Below are 11,867 nucleotides of genomic sequence, written 5' to 3'. Positions count from 1 at the left end.
AGACGTAGTATACTATATTTTGCTAGTCAAGCTCAGAAGAATAAAGTAATGTAGCCCTTTTATGTAAAATGATTAGTGGTAACTAAAAAATTTATTCTCACCAAATATTTATATCAAATCAATTTTAGGCTAAAAAAAGATTCATTTATATCATTCGTTAAAAATTTGATTTATCTATAACATTACTGTTTGAGAAAAGACTCATCTATGTATAAAATCAGAGTTAAAAAATAATGGACATAGATGAGCCAAACTTTTGATGAGTTTTTTCTCAAACGATAATGACATAAATAATAATGGACATAAATGAGTCAAACTTTAAACGGATGTCCATCTCCAATCAACACTCAAATTATTGAATTTAGGCATCACCGAAAGATATTTTGAGCCCATCACACATTCATTCATAAAGTAAGGTAGCATGATTGAATGGGCTACAGCTCAATCAAGGCATCTCCTTTTCATAACGGCACCTGTCTGTCTGTTTGTCTACTACTCTATTAGTAGTAAGAAACAGTTTTCTCTACAGCCAGCCATGTCGACTAAGCTACGATCCAATTTTTGCAATTTTTGAATAATAAGATGCTCTCTATATCTATTTTTATATTCAAAATTCTTGATCTATTTACTAAAGTGTTTTTGGTGTTATTCTTTCGTCAGTTTAAAGCAACATATACTAATATTAAACTTAATAAATGCTACTTTTAGGAGTAAGATGTTTATACAAGTTGATTGTGAGAAAATAAAAGCAGCCAAGCCGCTGTCAATAGTCCGTTACTTATAACACCACTCAGCTTTTTCTAGGCTGCTTGCTTTTAGTCTTCTTTCACCTTTAGCTCCCTCCTTGTCCGGGATGGAACCCAGTCACTGCTCTTCTCCGCCATTGCTTCTCCTCTTTCTGGTGTTTTTTACCCCAACTATGGTATCTTCTCTCGGCATAAACTACGGTCAAATCGCCAATAATCTTCCCTTACCGGAAAACGTCGTACCCTTGGTCAAATCCATCGGAGCTACCAGAATCAAGCTCTACGATGCTGACCCACATGTCCTCAAAGCCTTTGCTAACACTGGCGTTGAGTTCATCGTCAGTCTTGGCAATGAGTACCTAGCCAAGATGAAAGATCCTTCTAAAGCTCAATCATGGGTTAAATCCAACGTCCAAGCTTACTTACCAGCTACCAAAATCACCTGCATCGCCGTCGGTAATGAAGTTCTCACCTTTAACGATACCACCCTCACCGACAACCTCCTCCCTGCAATGCAAAGTGTCCACACTGCTCTTGTTAATCTCAAGTTGGACAAGCAAGTCACTGTCACCACCGCACATTCTCTTGCTATTCTACAAACTTCCTATCCGCCTTCCGCTGGAGCTTTCCGTCGGGATCTTGTCAACTGTGTTACCCAGATCGTGAATTTCCATTGCAAAACTGGCTCACCTTTTCTGATTAATGCTTATCCTTACTTTGCTTACAAGGGAAATCCGAAGCAGGTCTCCCTTGATTTCGTGCTATTTCAGCCTAACTCTGGTATCGTTGATCCAGAGTCCAATCTCCACTACGACAACATGCTTTTCGCTCAGATCGATGCTGTTCACTCTGCTTTATCTTCCATTGGGTACAAAAACGTCTGCGTACAGATCTCGGAGACTGGATGGCCGTCGAAGGGAGACGGCGACGAAGCCGGAGCTACACCGGAGAATGCTAGGAAATACAACTGTAATCTCATGAAGCTTATTGGTCAGAAGAAGGGTACGCCCATGAGGCCTAACTCGGATTTGAACATATACGTCTTTGCCTTGTTCAATGAGAACCTCAAGCCTGGTCCTAGCTCGGAGCGAAACTATGGCCTTTTCAAGCCCGACGGATCTCAGGCTTACCCCTTAGGAGTCCCGGCAATCAACGCCGTGAGTACTAATAGCAGCTCCGGTGGGTCTGGATCTACGCCATCAGCGTCATTGCCGCCAGCAAGCTCCTCCTCCGGTTATCTAGCCATTACTTCTGATTCGGTCAGCATTTCTTTTTTTTTCATCTTTAGATTTTTTACTACCTTTTTAATTTCCAAGCATTATGCCTCTAAAAAATACTATTGATAAAGGACCGATGCAATTTGAGTTTATAGATGTCCGAAATTCGAATGATCGGTGAATGCATCTCCTTATTCAAGACTGCCTATATAGGAGATTCTGCTTTTGTGATACCTTTGGAAAACACTAAAAAAAATTGTTTCAGTTTTGTTGCTACAAGAAAAAAGCAACCAAACTCTTCATAAATTTGATACAGCTACTAATATTCTTGTGCAATTCTCAGGGGACAAATCTTTCTCGCTGCGAGTCCCTGCTTCTCTACCTTGTCCCTTTTATTTCACTGGCACTCCGCTTGAGCTTTCGAATATGAAAGAAAGGTGACAACTACTGGTACAACTTTGTAATAGCTAGGGAGAAGACTCACTGGTGTTTGTATTCTTTGATTATTTTTGACACTAGATTCGGTTTATGGCATCTAATAGCTGACATTGATTTTTTTTATGGAACTGGTTTGTTCGAGTTTATGGTTGTCATTGATATTTAATCTTAATGCGATGAATCTTCCCAAGTTTACACAGCAGTAAGAAGAACCCTGTCTTGGAACTTCCACAGAAATCTCACGAAGAACCCCCCACAAAAATTCAGTTGTTTCCATATATTAGTCCCATGGCAGTGGTAATCACAAGAAAATGCGGACAACTGTCGTACTAAAAACTTCATCATACTGTCATACTAAAACCAGCTATTAGATGTATTAGATAAAAAGGTTTGGTCCTTGAATACAAATTCTTACCTAAAAAAATTATGAGCACAACACTACTCTACAAGAGTATAATGCCTCTTACGAATAACGTGGATACCAGAGGATACCCAAGACGTACAAAATTTCTCTTAATTTTTTTCAAGGCTTTCAAGAAACACTAGAGCCTCACCCAATTTCTGTTTTCCTCTAGGTGCTTCTTACTGATAGAGCACCTACTGCTATTTCCCTAGGATAAGATAAGCCCCAACCATGTTAGCTGACTCACGAACTAGCACCTGCCAGACAGCCAAGAATTTAGACCTTATCACACGGGGATAAGAGCAAACAGTCAATGATCTTCAAGAGCTTCTATGGCACTGGAAGGACCCTCCCACAACTCCATTTTGTTGAGCTTTAACTCTTCGATAGAACAACACATAGGCAGCCGATGTTTTGATATCAGACTCAGCAACAGGTGAAACATGGGAATCATCAAAATGATACCATCTGTCGTCATCAATCAACTGCCAATTAAAAGAACACGTCAGTCAACCAAGACCATCGGAGCCCCTTGGATGAGACTCAGCTCAATAGTTCAAAACTATACATATTAACTGCTCCCAATTTATTGCTAGCTCGAGCAGAATATATTCTAGGTAGCAACTACTCTTCTGAAGAAATTCAACAAAAGGGCAGGACAAATTAAAAAGTACCTTGCAGTAAGCTGTGTAATGCCCACCGCCTAGTCCACCATAATGGTTGCTTATTGCGTATAGCTCATACACATGGGAGCTCTCAGATGCATCCTTACATTTCACATACTTGCTTAAATCCAGATTATGTATGGGAAAATTCACAAACGTATCAAGCTTGTTCTTCAGCCATCGGCTATAAGAGAACCGCTTTAAGTGGAAAACAAGTATGTCCGGTAATCTCCATAAATCTAACTTCTTGGAGGCTTGTCTATGCTCCTTGCAACCAGGACAGTACCTGCATTTAAATCATAAGCATACACTTAAATCCACATCAAGTGGACAACAAACTTCTTAAAAGATAACATCTCATAACATACCACATATCATCTGGTCCTAAAGGTTCCTCCTTTAGGAAGGCCTCCAAACACGAAAATAAGGATATAGCTTCTTGCTTGGTTTTCTTCACTGTAAGTCCACTTTTGTGAACCTCTGGAAGATCTTTGAGGTAGCCAGCATCATATAGCTCATATTCCTTCTCAGTCCAATCCAATATCACCCTTTGCATTCTAACTGGTTGTATCACCGTATCTTTTGCAACTGGCCTGCAGTTAGTACCCCGTTCATCAGTTAGACAAAGATGATATGCCAGCTCCATGCTGGAATTCCCCACTGAATCTATGCACTCTGTTGATTGACCTTCACAACCAAATTGGATAGTACAGCTGTTCATTGGTACTTCAATTGTTTCCGAGGGAGAACCATTTTCCGCACCATCCTTAAGACCAGGTGCTGATGAGATGAATGCTTTTCTTCTTAATGGGGCAAGTACCTTATGGACAGCAAAATCAATATCAGCTCCGTTGCGTGGATCTTCCAAGAAAGTAACAAGTGGTGTCAAGAACAACTTCCTCTCACTGGCCTTCGAACTGTCTATGATACACCTAGAGAAAATACATGATGGTCAATGGCAGGTGAAGAATAAGCTATAACAAGTACAGTCAAGACACCAGTCCAAATAGATGCTTTCTCTCGACAAGTGATAAGTAGTTTTATTAGTAAGAAAGTCAACTAAGAAATTCAGAATTAACCTCATTCTTTGTTAGTTATTAACCTCAATAATGAATTTATTCTATTTGATTGTGAACACACACCAATTTGAGAGTATTCACAAATTCACGAGTCCACATTTTCACTCAAGTTGCTAAAAGCAATACCAGGAGAAGTCTAGTAAATTATCAAATACATAAAAAATGGATCATGACCAATGGGGCAGCTGCTGGGCATAAAATAACAGAATTTTTAATTTTAACAGCTTATAAATTAGGTACCAAATAATTCAAGGATTAAAACTTACTTTTCCTGGTACCTGTGACTAATCTCTAGTCTTGTCAGTTGTGCCACCCTTTTCGGGAGTCTGTATGCAACAATATGTTCATCATCTTTAACTGAATTCAAAATCTCTGTAGGGTTATCAAGGTATCGAAATACCCTATGATCATAGACCTGTTCAAGAGACTTTTCATAAAACAAACAGTAGCACAGTTCGAACAAACCAACACAAAATTTTTACATGTGTGCAGATATAGGATTCTGGTACAAACATTTGCATAGGCATGCACATGTCGGTACCCATACAAAATGTTAACAAATGGCAAAAAAAAATTACCTCTGCAAGTAGCAGGTATTCATCAATCCTTAAGCAGCATGCACTTTCTAAAGCATGTGCAAGATCTTTAATATAACCATGTTTCAAGACGGTAACAGTATATGGCATTGGAAGGCCACTGCCATCACTATAAAACACTGTTACTGTCATTGTCCTTGTGACTGTTGAAGGAAGTGGTAGAGACAAATACATGAAGGGATCAAATGTTATTGAGATTTTCTTGCAGTCGGGACAAACCAGCGTAGACTTGTATTGGCCCTGAAATAAATAGCTTCAGTATGAGTGAACTTTGTGGCCATATGCACTAATAAGAAGACAAACATCAATTTCGGATATTTTATATGCCAACAAAGTTCGATCCAAACATTACTGAAAGTGAAATAGCCTTTGTCACCAGAAAGGGGGAAAAAGGTGATTATCAGCCTCCAGTAAGTGGCACTGTCAAACTCAAGTTGGCAGAGGGAAGAGGAAAAGAAAAAAATAATAAAAATTCCGAGGACTACAAATATAAAACCACTCACATAAAGGTCAATCAAGACAGTCCTAGTCAATTTTAGAAATTTAGTACAGGAAGAAATAGCAAATAAATCATAGACAGAAAATGACGAATAGCTAAGAACCTGGCAAATATCAACTATAACGGAGTCATTTCTGGCTCTGTGGTATCTCCAAAGCTCGTTAGCAACTTCTTCATCTGGACGACCATCTGAGTCCTTTGTTTCAAAATACGGCTTTTGCTTGACGCGATTTAAATCTTCATGTAATCCATCCAAGAGGAAGGCGAGTAGTTCCTAGAAAGAGAAGCATATCACTTATTGAAATATCTAGCAGCATTTTAAGAGAATTATGCTGCCTTTAGTGAGAAAACTACGAACAATATTCTAGACAACCAAAAACTACAGGCTCTACTAGTGGCTAAGACATGGTACATTTACCATCAGGTGCTACAGAAACATTCCTAAATACCAAAAATTAGCATTGAGCAAACCCTGTGGCAAATATGACATTCTCAGCAAAGACTAGCCAAACCAACCTGAGAATCATGCTGGTTATATCCGCTAAACTGGGGAGCAAATCGACCAAGTTTTCCCTTGAATACACGAGGTGCCACGGGTGTTCGGCCAGAGGACCACAGTTTCCTCAATAGTTCGCCAAATGCAAGTGCAAGCTCACCCTGTAAAACTAAAACAGATATTAGAAACTCAAATACAGATCTCTTCCTTACAAAAAGTTCACATCATAGACAAAAGAAGCAACATTACATGCATCCCCAAAGGATTCTGTCTGTTAATCTCATCAGTGTAATCTTGCAAGAAGTATTCGACGAGCGGAGGTGTATGAACCAGACACTGAAGTGCACTATTCATGAAGCATGTGTTGCCCAAATTGGATAATCCTGCCAACCCTCCCCTTTCGCCTTTACTTGCAGGCCTCAGACCATCATATCCATCCTCCATGTCACCATAACTGGAGTTCAAAGAACTCCCTTGATATGCATTGGAACTATATCCAGTAGAGAAACCATTGGACAATGTTGGACCACCAGCAATTGTGACAGATGATCTCAGAGGTTCAACTGGAACCAATGCCAGGTCATTTCCGGTTGAATCGAAGCCAAAACCAGAAGGCAGTGTCCCTTCAGGTTGCACCTCCAGGAGAATCTGGCAGGAGATCATTCCATCAGTAAAAATTTACTACAAAGCATGTAACAAAAACAGTATTTGGAGGGAGGTCTGATAACATGTCTTGCTACAAAAGCTTGTTATTAACCGTAAAACGAAAAATCTACAAATTATTTACATATTTAGAAATATGCCACTCTTTGAAATGGACTGAAAAAGAAATAGTGCCATATAAAATGGACTGGAAGTAGTTAGAAACTCTACAAATTATTTTCAAATTTAGAAATGTGCCACTCTTTCAAATGGATTGAAAAAAAGAAACAGTGTCATATAAAATGAAATGAAAGTAGTACTAACATTTATAGGCATGTTGCTAGAGGATGTCTATTCGCTTCAAAGTTACACATTAAACACTCCTCCGTTTATTTTATGTGAAGGTATTTGAGTGGCACAAAATTCAAGAAAGAACAAATGGAACTTCTTGTGTTAAGCATGACATGAGATTAATGTGGCTATAAAATCATGTCAACAAATAACATATTCCATGTAACCCCACAAGTGGGGGCTATAAAACCATGTCATTAAGGGTAAATGAAAAGTATAGAGTTAAATTGTTTCTAAATATAAAAAATTGTCAATTCTTTTCTTGATAGATTAAAAGTGGAAGTGTATCACATAAATAGGGCAGTAGTAGTAAAGATATAGGAACATGCAAGTGTGTCTCATATCAATCCAAATATTCCTAGGGGTTGTTTGATTCGTGAACTAGTAATGTGATGATTGTTATGCATGCATTGCTTACTCCCAAGTGTTCTAGTTTTAGAGTTATTTTTATCCATGAATTAACAATACACATATTCTTAATCAACATTCTTAGGGGTTGCTTGATTCGTGAACTAGTAATGTAATGATTGTTATGCATGCATTGCTTACTCGAAAGTGTTCTAGTTTTAGAGTTATTCTTATCCATGAATTAACAATACGCATATTCTTAATCAACATTCTATCTCACACAAATTATACAAATTTCCACTAACTCATGTAGGTATTAGCAATGCAGAGTTTAATAAGGCCATCCAAACCCCTTGTACTCACTTATTCTGCGATTATGTTTTTCTCGTATAACAAACCAAGCATTGTATTACTTATGCGAGATTTTATGCTCGGATTATTTTAGTTAATGTGGTAAACCAAACGGCCCCTCTTACTAATGCATATCACTATCAGCTAGTATTTCTCATTTTCGATAGGAGAACACTAGTAATGTACAGGGTGCATATTGTATGAGAAACTCACATCTTGATCCATCTGCACGTTGGAGTCCTCCAGTGTTTGGTTTGAAGAAACTAACTTTGTCTGCTTCATTTTATCAAAATAATCCCAGATGTGTGCCTGTATATTCCAAGAAATGATAAGAAGGGTAAAGATTCTGTCTCATTCTAAGAAAACTTGCTTGATGACATGAAATAGAACTCAATAATGTTCTAATTTTAAAAAGAAACAAACCTTTTCTGGCACAATTCCTTTGAGTCTACACACTATGGTATAGAGTTCATGTAAAGTTGCCTGAAACACATTACACCATTTTGAAGTTACTTAATAACTGGGAAAAAAAATTGAAACAACAGAGAAAAACACCAAAAAAGCGATCAGAAGATACAGCTAGTACAGTCACATTGATCTACCTCCACATAGCTAACAGTTTCACCCATTCACGAAGTTATAGAGGGTGCAAACGTACATCAGAAGACCACCACAATTCAGATAGCAAGTTCATGTATTGCTCCAATAGAAGATCAGATATCATTCTCTATGCCCCCACCCCACTACCCCTAAAAAAAAATTCACGTTTTCAAACTGATAATGACAAGATGACTGAGATTGTTACAGCAAAAGAAATCATCAGATTGTGTGTTTACCAATGTCATTCTTAAACGGCCAATAGATGGCCAAAAGAATGGAGAAGCAGATGTACACTATTTATATAATTAGAGATCAGAGCAAAAGATGATGCAACAAAAGTGCACCCTGACATTAAGTGATTTTTTGTTTTGAAGGGGCAAAAATGACTGGGTATCTTTTCTATATAAATTAGTGAGACCAAATAAAGAGCCAAGGCCATAATATACCTTTTTACTTAACCGTATAACCTTGTGGCTTTTATCTCTAGCATCAAATAAATTGAGACATAACGGGAACACCTCCACGCTAAGTTGCTTGGCATCTCCCACAGATATCATTTTACGAGGTAATGCTGGACCTCCTTTATACCTAAAGGCAGTGAGTGTTTACCGCAAAAAAAAAAGTTAGAAATGAAAAGCATGTGAAAACCCCTGATACTTCACTCACAATTTTAGCAAATCACTAGCATGTATGCATAACCTGGGAAAAGAATAGCATGTGAATCCTAGGGAAAAGTCAATGTTTTGTACAATCAGCACTGAAAGGGTTTTTTGAGACCCTAACTAGCATAGACACAGTTAATTGTGAGAAGGAGAGCTACTCCCTCCACTGAAAATGAAAAAAAAACACTCCCTCTGTTTTAGTTAAAGAGTCTTAGTTTGACTAGGCATGGAATTTAAGAAAAGGAGGAGACTTTTTAATCATGTGGTCTTAAAATAAAGATGTTTATAATGTACCAAAATAGCGTATGAATCTTATGGTCAAAAAACAAGTCAAGCAGAATGTTTGAATTGAAGAGTTATCAAATATAGAAAGAGACATTCTTTTTAAAATGGACAAAAATGAAAAGTAAGATACTTCAATCGAAATCGAGGGGACATTAAGTAAAAGAATAGTACTTCTATTCATGAAAAAACAATCGAAGTACTTTCCAGACACCATAAACGGTGTTCCCAAGTTAAGTTCCACTACACTGTCTTGATAAAGGAAGATTGAACGAGAAATATGCAAGAAAAACTTACCACTCGGAGAGCTTCTCCCATACTTCTTGTGGGACCAACACATAATCACGTCCTTCTTCCAAAATTCTGAGAAGCTGTGGATCATCACCTCCACTTTCAGCCTCCCTAATTATTATATCACTATTATCAATCGGTCCAGGTCTATTAGCTGAATTTGGCAAAAGAGAAGGCAGAGATTCGGCAGCATGCTCGTTAAACGGATAAGCACCAAGAGGCTTCCCAATGTACCTCTGCCAATCCATGAACCACCTAAACATACAGACAAAACTAAATGAGTATGACTTTTCATGTTCATTTCATTTTTGACATGTTTTAATTTTTTTTCTTTTAGCAATTGGAAAACGCTTCTGGCAGCCACAAACTACCTAAACACCAGAGGTCAAACCAGAAAAAGAAGAGATAACCAAACAGTTAGGAAGTCAGCAGAGTTGTCACCAAATCAATTTCTTGTCTGGACTGGTTTGAGTGTACATACGTAGGGAAGATCCGAGTAGCTGAAGCATCATATGACTTAGATGAGAAGAAACCACCTAGCATTATTTGCCTCTACTAAGATTATAGTCCTGGTCTCTACAAATATTAAACTAACTTTTCACAGATCCGATGAATCATAGTCAATGTAGTTCTTCAGCTCTCAAACTTTCTCTACCAGTTCAGCACATTCAGGTGCAAATATGATGAATTTACTTATACATAATTATCAACTCTGTATGCTTACTCATGTTGTAGATTCTGCCAAGAAAAAGAACAAAGAGAGGCATTTCTCAACTAGCTTCCTTTTCTTTCATATAGACGAGTTATACCATGCTGCTGGGAAACTTGAGCCATTTTTAGTGTTTCAAAACTAAAACTCATGGAATAGAATGCCTCATATCATAAACCAATCACTTCCGGAACAGTTCATATCAGGTTAAGCTCTCTAAATTAATATTCTAATACCTTGTTATTATTAATTAAATATTTTACCTGATAAAAAGAAATACCTTGTTGTGATAGTTGTTGAAAACTAGCACATTCAAAACTTAATAACTACAAACATAGCAGCATTTTTCCTACATGGCTTCTTTCCGTGGCAGAAGCCCTATTTATTTAGCTGATAGATGTGCAGCATAACTGGATTCTAAATAAGCAGCAGAAGAAATTTGTCCCTAAGGCATTGGTGGTATTTAAGTAGAGAAGTATCTCAGGTGCTCGGGAATTTGTAGGTAATCAAAAATAAAAATAAGAAAGAAACACAAAGTGAGAAGTAGCGTGCGCGGTGCAATGCTTGTTAGAATAGAGAGCATCAAAAGAAAAGCACAGTAGGATGAGGACCTGTTAGAAATGACATAATAGAGATTGCCTTCCCTCAAATTGGTCTCAGCTTTGGTGATAAGCTCTTGAATGACCCTTGCCTCTTCTTCAGGCATGCACGGCAATTCAATAGATCCATTTTCCATCATGTAGGTCGAATCCGGAATCGTCATGATCCAAGAGATTCCAGTTCAAAACTGAATTTCCAAAAGAAACAAAACAAGAGTATAAAAAAGGAATAGACGAACCCTAGTAGATCCGAAAGCGATAAAGAAAAGGGGGAGTTATGAACCCTAGATTACAGGGGAAACCCAAATTCCTCGATTTGATTTTTGATCTGCACAAGTACACGAAGCGTCTCTCTCTCTCTCTCTTTTGAGTTTTCAATTTTCATCCACCAACCTTTTATATATGATATGCCCAATCACGAGACCCTCTACTTTCTGCTATTCACTACTCTTTCCTTGAATATATATATTTTGTTAATTTTTATGTTTTTGAGTTTTGTATTCACTAGGCAATAAAAAAGAAAATAATGTATTCACTACTCAAAGCACATTTGTGTGAATCAGAAAATAGATTTCGTGTTAAGATTTTACATATTAGAAGCGTATAAAAGGTATTCTAAATTACAAAAATCCCATAATACTAGCTTACAAAATTGTGGTTCAAGGAGTTATTCAGCCTCTCTTATTGTTGGTCTACTTTTTTTATCAATTGCAAGATCCCTCATTCGGAATGTGTCTTTATTTAGGTTTTTTTTTCCCTTTTCTTCTGCTAACAGATGTATTTTCGGGAGTCGATATGTCAAAAAGACAACCGAATACAGAGCACTTTGCGTAAGATGTTCACTCTTCCTGAACCCAAATATAAAAGCACTCAAAGCATCTTTATAAAAGCAT

The 11,867-nt window shown here is 37.6% G+C and overlaps 2 protein-coding genes across 5 annotated transcripts; one reads left to right on the top strand and one right to left on the bottom strand.

The window, feature by feature from the left end:
- Nucleotides 1-629: 629 nt before the first annotated feature.
- LOC129890247 (glucan endo-1,3-beta-glucosidase 11) lies at nucleotides 630-2,545 on the top strand. The gene is made up of 2 exons (XM_055965823.1): nucleotides 630-2,005; nucleotides 2,307-2,545. Exons 1-2 carry the CDS (start codon nucleotides 854-856, stop codon nucleotides 2,391-2,393), a joined length of 1,239 nt encoding a protein of 412 aa, XP_055821798.1. The 5' UTR covers nucleotides 630-853; the 3' UTR covers nucleotides 2,394-2,545.
- Nucleotides 2,546-2,753: 208 nt separating this feature from the next.
- On the bottom strand, nucleotides 2,754-11,420 carry LOC129890246 (ubiquitin carboxyl-terminal hydrolase 9-like). Of its 4 annotated transcripts, none has more exons than XM_055965820.1 (14): nucleotides 11,258-11,416; nucleotides 10,987-11,162; nucleotides 9,673-9,921; nucleotides 8,878-9,019; nucleotides 8,255-8,314; nucleotides 8,045-8,140; nucleotides 6,389-6,787; nucleotides 6,160-6,300; nucleotides 5,747-5,917; nucleotides 5,127-5,384; nucleotides 4,815-4,963; nucleotides 3,838-4,401; nucleotides 3,479-3,755; nucleotides 2,754-3,289 (listed from the first exon to the last, which is right to left on the bottom strand). In XM_055965820.1, the coding sequence occupies exons 2-14, from the start codon at nucleotides 11,136-11,138 to the stop codon at nucleotides 3,125-3,127; spliced, it is 2,823 nt and encodes a 940-aa protein (XP_055821795.1). In that variant the 5' UTR covers nucleotides 11,139-11,162; nucleotides 11,258-11,416; the 3' UTR covers nucleotides 2,754-3,124. The 4 variants fall into 4 exon arrangements, with proteins under 4 accessions (XP_055821795.1, XP_055821796.1, XP_055821797.1 ...); XM_055965821.1 differs by having other exon boundaries at nucleotides 11,268-11,416; XM_055965822.1 differs by having other exon boundaries at nucleotides 4,827-4,963; nucleotides 10,987-11,420.
- Between the last annotated feature and the right edge of the window lie 447 nt (nucleotides 11,421-11,867).

This window comes from Solanum dulcamara, chromosome 5, assembly GCF_947179165.1.
Source record: "Solanum dulcamara chromosome 5, daSolDulc1.2, whole genome shotgun sequence".
NCBI classification, from domain to species: Eukaryota; Viridiplantae; Streptophyta; class Magnoliopsida; order Solanales; family Solanaceae; genus Solanum; species Solanum dulcamara.
This window is presented reverse-complemented; position numbering and strand designations above follow the sequence as displayed.